Source organism: Nesoenas mayeri (assembly GCF_963082525.1).
Source record: "Nesoenas mayeri genome assembly, chromosome: 3".
Lineage (NCBI taxonomy): Eukaryota > Metazoa > Chordata > Aves > Columbiformes > Columbidae > Nesoenas > Nesoenas mayeri.
Window position 1 is genome coordinate 23,853,380 of NC_137544.1, and position 16,162 is coordinate 23,869,541.

General features: G+C 37.0%; 1 protein-coding gene across 1 annotated transcript in view; it reads right to left on the bottom strand.

Moving 5' to 3' along the window:
* The window catches only part of CSMD1 (CUB and Sushi multiple domains 1), a gene marked incomplete at its 5' end in the record, with an annotated part of 1,071,510 nt that overhangs the window by 721,285 nt on the left and 334,063 nt on the right, over positions 1-16,162 (bottom strand). Inside the window, one exon of the mRNA XM_080341955.1 lies at positions 15,027-15,139. Within this exon, the coding sequence (XP_080198081.1) occupies positions 15,027-15,139 (113 nt within the window). The remainder of the gene's footprint in view (positions 1-15,026; positions 15,140-16,162) is intronic.

Consider the following 16,162-nt stretch of genomic DNA (forward strand, 5'->3'; position numbering starts at 1 on the left):
TCTAGAGGGAGCTGGACAGGCTTGAGAAATAAACCCATGCAAACCTCATGAAGTTAAACAAGGCCATAAGCAAGGTGCTGCTCCTGGTTTGGGGCAATCCCCAAGATCAGCACATGATAAGGAATGAATGGATAGCAGACCTATGGAGAAAGACTTGGGATACTGGTGAAGGTAAAATTGGATAAGAGCATACAATGTATGCTTGCAGCCCAGAAGTTCAACCGTATCCTGGGCTGCATGAACAGAAGCATGGCCAGCAAGTCAAAGGAGGTGGTTCTGCCTCTCTGCTTTCATGTGACCCTACCTGTAGCACTGCAACCAGCTCTGTGACTTCAGCACAAGAAAGTCACTTGCATCTTGGAGCAGTTCCAGAGGAGGGCCACAAAAACAACTAGAAGGCTGGAACACCTCTCCTGCATTTCTTTCAGCCTTTCTTCACAGTTGTTCAGGTAAGAGAAGGCTCCATGGAGAGCACATTGTTGCCATTCAACACTAAAACGTGTAAGAAAGATGAAGGGAAAATTTTTACCAAGGTCTGAAGTGACAGGGAAAGTAACAGGGTTTTAAAGCATTTGGTATATTTAGATTAGATATAAAATGGACTTTTTTGGTTTTTTTAATAACAAAGTTGGTTAGACATTAGAACAGGTTTCCCACTTGCGGATGGCCTATCCCTGGAAGTTCAAGGTCACGTTGGATGGGGCTTTGAGACACCCAACCAAGTAGATGCCCCTGTTCATTGCAGGGGGATTAGACTAGATGACCTTTAAAGGCTGCAGGTTGCTTTTGAGGTCCCTTCCAATCCCAAACATACTGTGATACTGTGTGATACTGTGAAAGGTCCCTTCCAACTCAAACCATTCTATGTTTAAAGTGCTCAACTTGCAGACAGCTAAGTTAGTCCTTAAACTCCATTGTAAAGTCAAAGCAGGCAGACAGGTACCTCTGCTTTGAGATGATTTATCTCATTGTTGAGGGTTCAGATTCCGGGGTGACAATAAAACCCTGGCAGATGTACTGTTAACCTCCTCCCCTCCTTCCCCCTTTTGGCTCTCCTTCTCCCCACTTCCTACTCAGGACAGGTGATTGGGAGGAAAAGACAGAGAGAAGAGAGTTGGAAAAATTAACCATGTTTTACTAACGCTACTAATAAGAATAGAGAAAATAATACAAAATATACAAAACCGATCTTGAAAGTCCCAGCAACTGCAGAGCTGGCACCCAAAGTCCTGGACTGGACTCTGCAGTCAACCAAAGCTGGATTCAGTCTCTCACTAGGCCTCAGTTCGCAGGGACAACTAGCAAGGTCCTCTCCTAATCTCAGCCATAAGCAGAAGGAATGAAGAAAGGCAAAGAGAGCGAGATCCTCGTGATCTCCCACTTTTATATGAAGTATTCACGTGAATGGAATGTTATACACAGTTGGTCAGTTTCTTGGTCACTTGTTTCTCATTGCCCCTCTCGTGAGATGTCCATCCATGCTTATCAATAACTTTGCATTCCATTACTATATTTACCAAAACATCTATCTGGTTCTCCAGGAAAATGCAGCTAATATGAAGGCTTTAGCTGACAGGCAAAATTCACTAAAAGAGAAATTTGTTTTTTAACAAAACCAGGACGCTCATGTTAACACATGCATCTAATATTAACTAGCTTTTGGAAGTATTTAATTATTCTAACCATTTATGATTGGCTTTGTAGCTGGCTATTGCAAATTTAAGGAGTTAGTCAAGTGAGGTTCACCCTAGTAGTCTGGTATTACACTAAAAAGCAGAGATTTCACAGGCAAAATTTCCACAGATGGTTCTAATGGAAACTTTGACTAAACCAAGCAATTTTGGAAACTAAAGTTGCATCAGAAGAAGTAACTGGTTAAAACATGGTATGTTCTGTAACTGTATATCACTGTAATTTGCTACTGCCATTCTCCTTAACAGACCATAAGCTTTGTATTGAGCTTGCAAAGCTTCAGGACCGAGGCTTACTACAGCTAGGTTCACTCTGTCCGAGGTTCTTCAAACTTGCCTGCAGCTTTGTTCTACTTGATTTAGCTGTAAAAGCAATTTCTCTAATTGACTGGCTTTCTAGGGCTAATTTGTTTTTTTTTTTTTCTCCCATTTTTCTGATCCTGCAACCATAGTTTTACATGAATAACTGTAGCAAGCAGTTACATCGTGCAGAATGAAGTGTTTTATAACTGGCTCAAAGACATATTTGAGAAAAATATAGGCCTGGTTTGACTGCTGAAGCTTTGAGAAGTAAAGATACAAGGTGCAATACAGGGGAATACGTGCATAGGGATAACAAGCAATGAGACAAAGGCTTGGAACTAGAGAGCCCACAGCTATAAACAACTCACCCCTGGGCAATCAAAGAAATACAGACCTGGACAAAACTGGTTTCAGGAGCAACCAAAAACATAGTAGTATTATCTAACTAGTCTTAATGGGACATTATAGTACATAAATATGGATGTGATATGGAACTGCAGGCCAAGAAAGAAAGAGCAAAAGTATGAAATTGTCTTAGCAAGTAAAAATAACCTCAAGTGTATACTAAAGGGAGGAAGAACACTAGATCATCTACTAGACCCACAGAAGCAGGGGAGAAGTAAGCATCATACAAGGAAAAAGGGTAGAAACCAAGAAATGTGCATTAAACTATTTTAACTGATTTTTTTTTTCCTTTTCTGTAAAAAAAAAAAAAAAATCATCATCTGGACTAATAATGATTAGACATTTAACACTCTGATTACACTAACAATTCTTGGGTTTACATACATCTACACAGTGTGTTGCCTGTTTTCCCCATAAATAAGATGTAGTGAATCCAAAATGGTTGCTTTAACATTCTTATGACTTTGGGTTTACAATCCACTGACACTGCACAGGTATGCATTGTCTTGTTAAAGAAGCATAAGAAAGGCACAAATCAATAAAGTTGAGGAGACTGTGTGTAACCTTCCATCCCTTCTATTGCATTGACCTGAAAAGGGCCATAAGTCAGCTACAAAGAACCTTAACACAAGTTTTATTGGAAGTATACCATGCACAAATAATTCAAAAAAATTCATTAGGAAGTCTTTCAATATAGACAAGATGAAAGATTTCAAAGTGCTATAAGTTCACATTAAAGGATGTAAATACAAAATACAGCATTAACAAGTGCTAAGTGACTTTTCAGACTCACTTATAGCAAAATGTATACCTAACAAAGTTAATGAGACTACTTGGGTGTATAAACAGTATTTAGACAGGCAATACAAAACTATTGGACCACTTTGTGTATGAAAGCATGGATTTCTAACATACACAAAATGAAAATGTGTGACAGATTTCAACGAATCTCAAAAGTTTCAGTTAAAACACAGGGCCTATATTGTTCACTACAGTCAAGTCTACTCCCTTTCTTCACAACAGGTGAGTGACATACCAGCTACTTTATTCCTTACTGAATAAGAACAATGCCTTAATAAAAATTTAGACATGCTTGTTTTGTTGAGTAAACTTTGTTGCAAAGTTCTGGGTATCTCCTTTATTATCCCAATTACAGAAGAAAAACATGAAAGGCTATGCAAATGAAACCCTTGATATATGGGAACGATATTAATAACAAAGTAATTCAAAGTGCAATTATTAATGGTTTAAAGTTATACAAGAGAAGATTAAAAGCAAGGTATGTGACTGTATTTATAAGCTAACTATACACCTAATAGAGCAAATTATAGGACCTGTAATCAGGATAGCAGCTGCTGGCTACAATAACACACCAAAACCAAAGTTCCATTTTCCAGTCTTCTAAACCATAGTTCTTGTTTTTTGTTTTTTTTTTTTCTGGAAATACTGATTCCACCCTGCAAGAGCCTACAGTGTTTCCCAGTTTAAATGAATAGAAGTCTGCAAACAATTATTCCAGATGAAACAGAGGGTTTGTTTTGTTTTGTTTTCCATTTTCTTTTATTTCTTACAACAATAGATATAAAAGTCATAGTCAGTCTTTGCCATTGCAAGAAGATCTGTAATAAATTCAAAGTAGTTATCAACAGTAACTCTTCTTGGGATGCAGAGACATTTTTAAAGGCAGAAATATAGTTTTTATAGTAAAAAATATGTTACTTTAAATTAAGAACAATAGCTTAAAAAAAAAAAAAAGGTACTATAAAGACTACTACAACCCAGAAATAAGACTGATATGGCTGAAAATGCACCTGTATTATCTGAGAGATGAAAAGCCTAATGCAACTTTCCTCATTTTGTACCAGCCAAAGGAACAGTTAACTTTCTTTACAGTGAGATCAGAAATCAAGCAAGCCATAGTATCAGACTTTTCAGATTCATTGAAAGCCAAATGTCAGTTTCACTTCATCTGAAACCATATCATTAATGAGGACCATTCTGAAGATAAGTACATACCATTAAATATATGTGACAATTAGAAAAAAAAAGTAGGATTTAACTCTTTAGCCAGGTAGAAGTCTGGGGATAAATGCATCAAGAAACTTCCCTGAGTAATTTGGCAATGCATGCAAGATGCTGGCAATATCTTAACTTCCACCATGGTAAAGAGAAAAACACCATGTCCAGAACTGAGAGTTCAGGCAAAATGAAGCTTGAATAGAATATAGGCTCTTCAACTATTGCCACCCTGATATTTGGCAGCAGTTGCTGTTTAAAATAAATTTAGAGCAGAGGTGGGCAAAGACACAGGCTGCTTAATTGAAATCTCATCTCTAGCAAATCTGTAAAGATATCAACAGTGAGAGTTATTCCCCTAAATCCCAGATGACTGTAAAATGGAACAAGCAAAATACCAGCTCTGTTGAGTCACATTGCACAGTTTGTTTCAGAAAAGCACTTGGGGAAAAATATATGTTCCATATATTCCTTATGTGGGTGAATTAAAAAATTATGAGAGTTTTGACCTTGTTTGTTTCTCAAAAAGTTTCTGCATTACTAAAATATATTTTAAGATTGAAAATTAATATCTGAGTAGAAAAAACTAAGCCACTTTGAAGAGAAGAAGCAAAGTTAAACTTTTTCTATTCAGTATTTTTTAAAATTTTTTATTATTATTATTTTTATAGCTGTCTTCAACATATTCATTTGCAAGATTTTTAGGTCATGCTGTACATCTGTACTGGTTTCAGCTGCAATAGAGTTAAATTTATTTATAGTAGCTTGTATGGGGCTACATTTTGGATTTGTGGTGAGCAGTGTTGATAACACAGGGATGTTTCAAGGCATTTTCTGTCCTGCCTGTGATTGGGCTGGGGGTGCACAAGGACTTGTGAGGGGACACAGCTGGTACAACTAAATCCAACTGACCAGAGGGTAACCCACACTACATAATGCTCTGCTTAGCAATAAAACTGTGAGGGGTGCATTTTGGCCAGGACTGCCTCTGCTCAGAGATGTTTGCAGGAATGGCACTGGTCTTCTCAAGTAACCATTACATGTGATGGAGCCCTGTTTTCCTGGAGATGGATGTACACCTGCTTGCTGATGGGAAGTAGTGAATGATTCCCTTATTTTGCTTAGTTTGCATGTGTGGCTTTTGCTTTACCTATAAAAATGTATTTATCTCAACACATGAGTTTTCTCACTTTTACTCTTCCAATTCTCTCGCCCACCTCACTGGAGAGGAGGGCAGGGGGAAGAGAACAAGCAGCTACATGCTTAGCTGCCTACTAAGGATAAACCACGACATCTTCATACTGATTCAGATCAGGCAATGACTACATTAAAGGAATTCTGACATTCCAAACCAATTATTTGAAGTATCTTTCTTAAGTAAATACTAGTCAGACAAATAAACACTAATGATGGCAGATAAGAAAGAACATGAAACAGGGTACTAGTATCAGCACAGTTGGGTTGATGATCTGTGAGGATGTAGATTGGATTCTCCAGAATCTTGATATTCAATAGCAGAAAAATGAAACCACGGTATTAAATTATTTAGGGTACAAAGATCCTAAATCCTACTATGATTTTGACTTTCCATTTCTGTCTTCCATATTAGAATGTGCTGGTTTGGTTTAGAACTGGCACCCCATAGTAGCAGAGAGAAGCAACTCAAGGTTTTCCTCTATGAAGCCAACGTTTACCAAATCATTTTCCTATTAGTTTTGTGATTTCAAATAGAAACACAAGTAAGAGTTTTGCAGAGGGAGGTTATAAGCCTACTAAATTATTACAGGGTATGAACCACTGACATTGGGTTTGATACTGGTTCATGCATCAAGGACAGATTAGTTCTTATATGGATCAATAATTCACCAGAAAGCACAAAATAATCCCTTACTTCCAGAAACAAAGGCAATTAAAAAAAACCCCACATTTTGACACACATAATCCCCTTTTTAAGGGCTACTATCCACACAAAGGCTGTTTTCAGCATTTGGGATTGAGCCACTCAGAGAGAGAGCTTGAAAGAGGAAATAGCTGACATAGCTTACAATTAGACTACTGTAACAGGCATGTCCCTTGCAAAATTATTTTTGAGATACAAAATTAATTGGTTGATAATGAGTCCTACATTTCATTTTTTATTTTCAGTTAATTCAAGTAGGGTTTATTCCACCACAACAACTGTCATTATGGTGGCTTCTTCCTTGGAGAGAATTTCCTAGAACTTTCAATTGGGAAGTTCCTGCCCTCTGACAATTTAGGACATAACATTCCAGATTTCTGACTCCTCATCCTTCAAATATTGCTGAAACACAACACTTGAACATTTTAATGCTGAAAGAAATACAACTTTTTTTAACTAGTGAAGTTACCCACCGGAAGTTCTCATAAGTAAGAAAGCTGTGGAATATACTTGTTTAAAATACAGTTATAATTTCTTGTATGCACAGTCGCTGAATAGATAAAAGACTGGAAAGAGAAAACATACAAGAGTTCAGTCATTTACCTGCCTCTCCTGACCAAATTCAGATCCCCATAAATTTGGCATTTTGAGTAAGTTTTAGATCTACTGATACACTTCAGAGCACAAGCGTACTATTTTGCCTCTCCTCACAAAATAACCCCAATTTTCTTTCTAAAATACACAGAGGCTTAAAAATATTTTTTCTTGTTATTGTTGAATTACATGATTTTTACACCTAAATCATTGATATTTTAGATTAACAGAGGTGCCAAAGAACAGTCCCACAGAACTGTCAGACCTCTTCTGCCCTGAGATTTTGCTGCTACACGTATTTTGATACATGAAATACCAGCTTTATTCTTAACAGCATTAAGACTTTTTTTTCCTCTAAATCATCATTAACTGTCATTCAGATTGTATCATTCCAAAAACGTGTTATTTTAAAAAGAAAAAAAAAAACCTAGAAAAATGATTTTTTGTTTGTTTTTGTTCGGTCAGTTTTTTAAGGACTTCAGTTGGCAAAGGAGATCTATACCCAAATTTATTCTCAGAAAACAATTACTTCCACTCCAGAAAGATGCAGCTACAAAATTTAGCCTAAAAAGATCCCACTTCAGTCTACTTTAACTATTTAGGGCTTTTGGTTTACTTGGTCATGTGTATACACACACATAGTGCTTAAAGCTTTAACAAACACCTCAGTTTGAAAAGAACAGACTACCAAAATAGTAAGCAAGAAGTATTTAATTAAAGATAGAAAAGAAAAATAGCAATTAGCTGATGTTAAGAACAATTACACTAACAGTCAATGGTAAGATTGGTAGTTAAGATGCATAGCTGCAGGATTACCAGCATTTTCTATAATATTAATGCTAGTTTGTTTTCTTAACAAATAAATGCTAAAAAAGGCAGTTTTTTGTTTTGAACATGCCCATTCTCATGATGTAAATACTCTTCTCACTACCACAGTTTGTTGGGAGAACTAGACAACCATTGAGTAACACAAGTCTTTGCCTTAGTTTTCACTGGCAAGCTCTCCTCCTACACTGCTTGGACAGATGAACTGCAAGACAGGGACTGGAGGAGCAAAGTCCCTCACACTGTAAGAGATGAGGTTCATGACCAGTTGAAGAACCTGAACATACACAAGTATATGAGACCTGATAAGATGCATTCCAGAGTTCTGAGGTAATTGTCTGATGTAGTTGCCAAGCCTCTCTCCATGATATTTGAGAAATCATGGCAGTCAGGTGAAGTCCTTGATGACTGGAAAAAGGGAAAGATTGCACACAATTTTTAAAAGGGTAGAAAGGAGGACCCTGGGAACTACTGACATGTCAGCCTCACCTCCATGCACGGGAAGATCATAGAACAGATCCTCCTAGAAGTTATATAAAAGCACATGGAGGACAAGGAGATGATTCGAAACAGCCACCATGGCTTCACCAAGGGCAAGTCCTGCCTGACCAGCCTTCCATGATGGAGTGACTACATCAATGGACAAAGGAAGGGCTATAGACACAGTCTATCTGGACTTGTGTAAAGCCAAACAATCCCCTACAACATCCCTCTCTCTAAACTGGAAAGAGATGGATTTGATGGTTGGACTGTTTGTTTGAGAAGGAAATGGTGGCATGATTGCAATCAGAGGGTAGTGGTTAATGGCTTGATTTCTGGATGGACACTGGTGACAAGTGGTGTCACTTCGTGGTCCATATTGGGGCCAGTACTATTTAACATTTTCATCAGTGATACAGACAGTGGGACTGAGTACCACCCCCAGCAAGTTTCTGGAAGATACCAAGCTGAGTGGTACAGTTGACATACCTGTAGTATGGAATGCCATCCAGAGGGACCTGGACAAGCTTGAGAAGTTGACCCATGTGAACCTCACAAGGTTCAACAAGGCTAAGTTCAGGATCTGGGTCAGGGGAACCCCCAGTATCAATATAGGCTGGAGGTTGATGTGATTGAGAGAAGCCCTGCAGAGAAGGATTTAGGGGTGAAAGGTGGATGAAATACTGGACACGAGCCAGCAGTGTGCACTTGCAGCCCAGAAGGCCAGTCATATCTTGTGCTGCATCAAAAGCAGCATGGTCAACCAGTGTAGGGAGGTGTTTCTGCCCCTTTAATCCTTTCTGGTGGTGCCCCACCTGGAGCACTGCATCCAGCTCTGAAACCCTCAATACAGGAAAGACATAGACCTATTGGAGAGGGTCCAGAGGAGGCCACAAAAATGACTAGAGGGATGGAACACATCTACTATGAGGAAAGGCTGAGAAAGTTTGGGTTGTTTAGCCTGAGGACGAGAAGGCTCCAGGGAGACTTTTTCTCAACTTTTCAGTACTTAAAAGCAGCCTATAAGCAAGATGGGGACTGTTGCAATAAGACAATGGATAACTGTTTTAAACTAAAACAGAAGAGATTCGGGCTAGGTCTCTCTAGCTAGCACCCTCTTTTTACAATGAGGGTGCTAAAGCACTGGCAGAGGTTTCTCAGAATGATGATAGATGCCCCAAACCTGGAGACATTCAAGATCAGGCTAGACAGGACTCTGAGCAATCTGATCTAGCTGAAGATGTCCCTGCTCATTGAAGAGGGGTTGGTCTAAATGACCTTTAAATATCCATTAAAACCCAAACTATTCCATGATTCTATAATACAGTTAGATACCTGGACACCAAGTAGGAAGCACTTTCAAGTACTGACCCAGTGAAAACAAGATTTTATTTTATTTTTTTTTAGTTTCAAAAGAGTGCAAAAAGGTATTTTGGTACTTGAGGGAAACAAACAAAAATCAAGATATCAACTAAAGAAGCTGAGAGAACCAGAAACATTAGCTCGAATCTAGAGTTCTGTTATCTTGACTGGAGAGAAAAAATTAAAAAAAAATAAATATATATATATATAAAAATCACACTCTCAGGAAAATTATCTTAGTAAACTCACAGAAACAACACAAGAGATTAATGTTTTCAAGCTGGTTGGAGAAGCATTTCTTTTTTTCCTTTTTATTTTAAATAGTTCAAAGTATTGAACCATAAAAGAAAAAGGAAAACCACAGGGAAAAAAAAAAAAAAAAAGATACTTAGGGACAACAGGAGTAGCAAGACAGAAAGAAGAAAAAGAAAAAAGACCTTACACTGTAGAAGTATATCACTACTTTCTGTTGTTGATGCTGAAAGGAATATAAAGAGAAACTTCAGGGAAGATGCATAAGGCAGGATGAGATGACCGCCAGTATAAATGTTAATGCTGGGTGTGAGCAGAAAGCTTTGAGAAATCAAAGACCAAAAGAATAAAAGAAAGTATGCCCTCCGGGCAGGTAGGATACAGGGACATGCAAGAACTTGTCCTTTGGCAAAGAAAATCTGCTGCTGTAGAACAGAGGTCAAAGAAAGGTGCAAGCATACATCAGGTCCAATACATCTGGCTTGTTCTTCAAACGTTGCCCACCAACTCTGTGTCACAAGATGTGGTTAGAACCACAAAAAAAGCCACCATCAAGACAGACTAAAATGAACCAAGGATAGTTCATCTTCCAGTTTAATGTTTAGTGGCAGACAGTAGTGTAGCAAAATATAAACTAAAAATGATAACTAGCAACATACTTTGAATTAAGCTTTTCTACTTTTATTGTATTTTCTGCACTTGACCACTGGATTCCCTGAATGGCAGGACATACTGGTTTAGTAGAAGAAAGACAATGTAACAATTCTACTGCGCATTACTCAAATTGTGTATGCATGTGTATAACACTTCAGATATGGCTGTCATTTAAAGACTAATTTTCTGTATTACCACCCATATGCAAGTGTTCTGCATGGGAGGAATACTTCTGACTTTCCAAATAAAATTACTACAATGATATAGCAATGATGTTTGTAGCCTCGAAGTGCCTTTTTAGAAAGTTTGTTTCTCTCATTCTAGAAAATAAAAATTAAACTGATTTTAACAGGAATTCAACAAAATTACAGAAGTCACAAGTACTCTGTTAGTTGGCCCACACACACCCCCAAGCCTAAATACATTTTACATGATGTAAAACACTGTCAATTAAAAACAAAGAAAAACAAAAAACCACCAACAACACAAAACAACCACACAGTACTACACATGACAGAAACAGAACCTATCCCTCAACTCCCCAATCTCATTGCTTAAAACCTAGATTTAATTATTACTCAACAGTGATGATAATCGTCAATAAATCATTTAGCAGATTAAACAAGTTGACAAATTCTACAAACTCAGCTTACTGCTTCTGAAATTTATAGGTCTTTTTACTGATATAATCATGTTTGAAAATCCCACAGATAATTCTATTTCCAGAAAATAAGAATGATTCAAGACTCCATCTATACCAAAAGTTTAGAGTGCTGATGTGATCACTGAGGAGATGGAGTTATTATCCATTAAAATATAGAGATTCCCAGAAATGGGTATATAAATCTGGTGAAACAGTGATAGAGAAACCTACATTTCAGCCCAAGAACTTGGCAACGGCTCAACTGTATCAGTGTCTTCTAAAAACTAGATGATTCTCACTGTTCTACTGCCACAAAAATCAGATGAAGTATAAATATTCATACGGTATATGGGTAACAGCAGGCTATGTCAGGTGCAAATAATCTTCAAGGGCTTAGACTCATGAAATGTAGTTTCACTAGCTTAGCTATTAAGCTATTTATACACTGTAAAAATACAAAGGATTTGACTACATCATTGCTGCACAGGAAGTGAGGTCATAAATAAAGAATATACTCAATAAAACGCATAGATCAGAATCTCAGCAAATGGAAGGTGATGTAGTATTTCCTAGCTGCACGGGATACCAGTGTGGCTGTAGCTTCGGAGGCTGTTCAGCAGGTCTTTAAGTGGTTCATATATTTTCTTTCCTGGTTCAACACCCTGCCCTTGTTCACCAGGGAGTTTAAGTTAAAAAGACACCCTGCAGACAGTACTGGTAAAATCTCTCAACAGCATCTTCTCTAATCTGCAAAGCAGAAGCTCAACACAACACAGGATCTAGCCCGATATTAAGACTTTTGAGAGACAAGTGTCATTGTTGTCAAAACACTACCTTTTTCCCCCCATGGTCACATTTACGATACTGACTTTCAAAATCTGAGCTGACTTGGAAGACACTAATTGTTTTGGTTTTTTGTTTTGTTTTTTTTTTTTTAATTCTGTGAAGGTAACAATCCTAATTAGGAAAGTTTTTCCTATTCAGAAGAAAGAGTTGCCTACCACAAGAATAATAATAAAAAAACACAAAACACACCACCAAACTAAAAAACAACAATAACAACAAAAAACCCCACACAAACAAAAACCAAACAACAAAAAGCCCCTAACAAACAAACAAACAAAACCACAACCTGTTAGTTTTGCAGTCTCCCAGAACATGGAAAGCTTATGTAAAGATGTTCCTTTGTTAGTCCTAATATTTTAATTTTTCAGACCTACTGCATCTGGTACCATGACACAAGTGGTGCAACTTCAGAACAATCCCTTTGTATAGTGATGCAAAGTGGTTTTTTTTGTTTGGGGTTTTTTTCCCCTGCTCCCCACCCATTAGAATTCCTTAGCTTTTGAATGTTGTGGACTTTTTTCCTTGTATACAAAAATGTCTGTTCCAGAATCACTCCCTCAAGTTGTCATTAAAATGAAACAGATTTTTTTTAAACATACTGTCCTTATCAGCCAACACACAATTAAAACTTTTCAATTAAGATGTTTAAAACAGTGTTTCTCCAACTGTGCATTATGACTCCATAGCGTTCCAAACTTGTAGACAGCAGCAGTGTCACTTCAATCCTCCCTATTCTTCCAGCTGAACAGTAATTCACTTTCTCCAGAGAAAAATTAAAGAACTGGCTAAGACTGGGGATAAATAAAGAGTTTTAGTAAAAGCAAACTAACTAGCTGAGGGATGGGTAACCAGCAGAGTGATTATAAAGACTTCCAGTGACTGGTAACATCTGGTCTGTATTCCCCTGTACCAGAGAAACCAATCACCTGCCCACTCACAAAATTACACATGGCAGAGGAGCTAGAAAGGATCATGGTTTACAAGAAGTAGTCTAGGTAATGGTTACAGGAGTTCTTAAACTATTGGGTTTCAGTAACCCATTTGACCACTGCAGCAGAAATCACCTCGACCCTTCACAAAAACATACCTGACCCCCCCCGCAGTGCTACAAATCCTTCCTGAACCATCAGTACCCATTGCTTGTCTCTACACTGAGATGCTGTCACTTGAGTGACATTCACCATTTCTTCTGGAGTTGGATGTCATATTTTGAAGTCAATTTAAAGCTCATGGACAGGATGAGGTTTACAGCATTAAATCTGAAAGGGGGCAGTGTTGTTTAAGGAGAGCATGGTGTTATCTGTCAATGTTAATTACAGCTCTTTCTGCTGGGGTTTCTACAAGGAAGTAGGCCAGCAGGAAGTGTCATTATATTATAGCCTGTGGCTCTGTGCATGTGTTCCTAAGCTAACAGTCAAGAGACATCCTTTAGCATTCTACACTTTTTCCATATGAAAAACAAACTGCTCAGATTGCAAAAAAGGATTAAATATGCTACCGTATGCATCTACTAGATCAGAAAAATACAGGTAGGTAGAAAGCAACTTCCTACTGAGGTAATGAAAACAGTTCCTGGTGTGTTGGTAGTTTCTCGTACTCCTTTCTGACTTCCTTAATAAAACTTATGAAGACTATTAAAATGAAACAATAATTCCCAAGGAAAGACATACTGCTGAGCTACCCATCCCAATCAGATATAGCTCAAAAGAAAAATGCTGACATTTTCTACACTTCTGTCTTTTTACACCTAGATAACGCACTCAATGAGGATATCGATTTCAAAAGATACTTTAACGAACACTGTAATTTCAAAACATTAATCAAATACGAAACAGTTATGCATCAGTATGGAGAAGAGTTAGGAATTGCTGAGAAAGGGGGTAATGTTTCAAGAAACTTTGAACAGTTCTAGGGAAAACGTAATCAAAGTTTATCAAGCATTTGAAGATACATTGGTCACCACTTTGGTAAACAATTTGGAGACCATATACTTGCAAATGCTAGTTCTAGTGAACAGCTACAATCTAACCATACTACTTTCTTGATTCGAAGTTTCTACACCAACCCCACTGGTAAAAATATTTTGCTTTTAATTCTATCACTTAACTATGTAAGCAGCTTTTGCACAATAAACACTTACCAAAGGATTATACCTACGAAAGCATAAGAAAAACTGGCTTTGTACTTGAGAAATAATCTGAAAATAAGTTTTCTGCAACTTCTAGTGCTCAAGGCCCAGCATTTTCCATGAATTTAAAAAAAAAAAAAAATCGTAAAAAACCACCACACATTCAGTTTGAAAGTAATCCTGAGGTTACACTCAGAACACTCTAATTATCAAACAGCTCTAAGCAACTGACTCAGAACCAGTGTATCCGGTAATTTTACCCAATATAGGTTGCAGATCCTAAAGCTTTTTGTACAACTCAAACTATTAAGCAAATAGTATCAGTCCAGTTTTATGAGCTTAATTCTTGAAAGACACTAGACGATGTGAAATGCTCTGCCTTATTTTTTTCCCAGAACTGTGTAGTCATCATTCTTGTCTAACATCTTCCACAGAACCAGTTTTCAACTGTTTTGTTTTTTAATGCGTATATATACACCCATATACACATACACATTTCTTGTCATCCCTGCTGTTTTAAATTTCCACAAGAAGATTAGTGATTGATTTTCAAGACCAGTTAGTATTCATAGAGTCTTTCATTTTTATAATTATAACCCTTAAGTAAAGCACATCCTAAAGAAGTTATCAAAAGAAGTCATTTGGGATATAATAAGCAAACCATTTAAATGTAAGCATTTCTAAATCCAGATTTGGAAGTCTGACAGATCCAATTAAAAATTCCAGCAGAAATTAAAGTACTAGTTTAAATTAAATTTCAACATCAAGACTATGGCCATGACATAATAACATTTAAGTATGCTTTAAAAAAATATGCAATATTCACCAATTATTCAAACACAAAACAATTAAAATTGAAACATCATGTTTCAACATAAAAAATATGTATCAAGTAGGATAAAGACCTGTTAGGAAAAGTGTTCTTACCTTCATAGATAGCTCTGAAGCCTTGAGCACTGACAGCAAAATCTGTGGTGAAACAGAGAGTGAGGATAGATCCTGTGCTCACAATAGATGATGGAAGCTGAAATCCAGATAACCTGTACAATAAAAATGTGTAAATTGTTACAACCTTGAAAATATAGCACATCAATAGATGTGATGAGTCATATGATGAGCATCATATTTCCATATCTGAAGTGCCAAAACATCATGCTCTTTGATGCAGTCTCTAACCATTCACTCCAAAATTTCCAACACATTCTTGAGATTTTTAACCCTCTTTTTTTAACACACCTGCACACTCTCCAATAGAGAACATTGAAACACAGACCAGCTTGTATCTATTGAAGACAAAGAATTTTTTTATATGATTCATTTCAAGATGAAGACATAAATATAGGACACCTAGAAGTAGATACTCAGGCCTCGACCCACACAGACACTCCTAGCACTATCTGAGATAACATGGACTATCCTGTCTGTCCTCTATCCGCTGCTTCCGAAAAAACATGTATCCCATATGTTCAATGCCATATACATTAAATGACCAGAAAAACAAAAACACAAACAACTTCCATTTAATGGCTTCAGAAAAGTCACCTTAAATTTTCCATCTTATTAGCAATCTCACATCTACATAAAAACTAGAATTTTGGATAAATTACATTGCAACACTGATTTAAAGATAATTTCCCAAATAAATATTGGTTTCTTAATGATTTAATTTTCCGTAAGACAGAAGACATTGTAACTGTCCTACAAACCCAAAACTATACTGTCTTATAAGATAGTTTTGTATGTTGCAATAAGGGCATGGGATCCACTGGGTACAAGACAAAACACCAAAAGCCACCTTTTGTTCAAATTTCACCCCAAAAGAGCTTCTTTAATTTAGATATTGGAACAGCTAAAAAAACCCAACCAAACAAACAAAAACACACAAAAAACCCAACTAAACAAAAAAACCCCAACAAAAAAACAACCGCCACCAAACACAAACAAAAAAAACCCAACACACCACATCAAAAATGTTTTCACATATTTTTAATCTGGATGGTTAAAACAACCCATGCCTTTAAAATTTATTGTACAATGATGCTATAGGTCACTAATTGCCATCT